Here is a 776-nt window from a genome sequence, read left to right as displayed (position 1 = left end):
GAAGCGGTCCATTAGGTCTTAGTGAGCCTCCTTCCTCTAGTCTCCTTTAGTTGTGATGTTAGCCTTATCCTGATAGCGTTGTAAACCACAGCACTTAGCACACTGCCAGCCCACCTCTACGTCATTTGACAGCAAAAAAAAAAAAGTTGTGACAGAGGACAAGTGCCTCGTTAGGAGAAATATAGATTGCCAAGATAAGGGAGGTCCCCTATGCAAGAAAGTAAAAGAGACTTTTCCCTCTTATGGACTTTGATTTCAGGAGGTGTACAAACACCAGTAATGATGCTGATGGTGGTGGTCACCTTCAAAAACTGATATCAAATCACAACCTGATTTCATGTTTTCTTTACAACTTCAGCATAATGCAATTAACTTCAGTGGAACTTTGAACAAGAATAACTAAATAAGCAAAAAAAAAAATCGAAAATCCTATCTGCACTGTGTATTACTCAATCAGACAAGCTGAGACTTTTGCAATACTAGTCTGAGTAACAATACAGACTAATTGCTAAATACTTGTGGGTAATATCAATTGTGAAAATATTTCATATCAAACATTGGTTTTGCTGGTCTTGGGCCAGGATAAAATTATTTTAATTGCTCAAGTAGTTGCCCCAGAAAGACTGTTATTCATTGAGATCTGTCACCATCTCACACTACTTCCCCAGCCACCCCCCACATCACATGAAGTGTTGGAGAGCTCAAAGAGCAGGGAGCGAAGCTGACACACCGGACCCCAGGAGCTGAAGTCCATATGGCCCTTTGAAGTCTCTCAT

General features: G+C 40.7%; 1 protein-coding gene across 1 annotated transcript in view; it reads right to left on the bottom strand.

Annotated features, from left to right (window-relative positions):
• The window catches only part of wnt10a (wingless-type MMTV integration site family, member 10a), a 14298-nt gene extending 13522 nt beyond the window's left edge, over positions 1-776 (bottom strand). Inside the window, exon 1 of the mRNA XM_031578073.2 lies at positions 731-776. Coding sequence (XP_031433933.1) covers positions 731-776 — 46 coding nt within the window. The remainder of the gene's footprint in view (positions 1-730) is intronic.

This window comes from Clupea harengus, chromosome 2 (genome assembly GCF_900700415.2).
Source record: "Clupea harengus chromosome 2, Ch_v2.0.2, whole genome shotgun sequence".
In the NCBI taxonomy this organism is placed as follows: domain Eukaryota; kingdom Metazoa; phylum Chordata; class Actinopteri; order Clupeiformes; family Clupeidae; genus Clupea; species Clupea harengus.
Note: the sequence above shows the minus strand (reverse complement) of the source record. Positions and strands in the feature narration are given on the sequence as shown.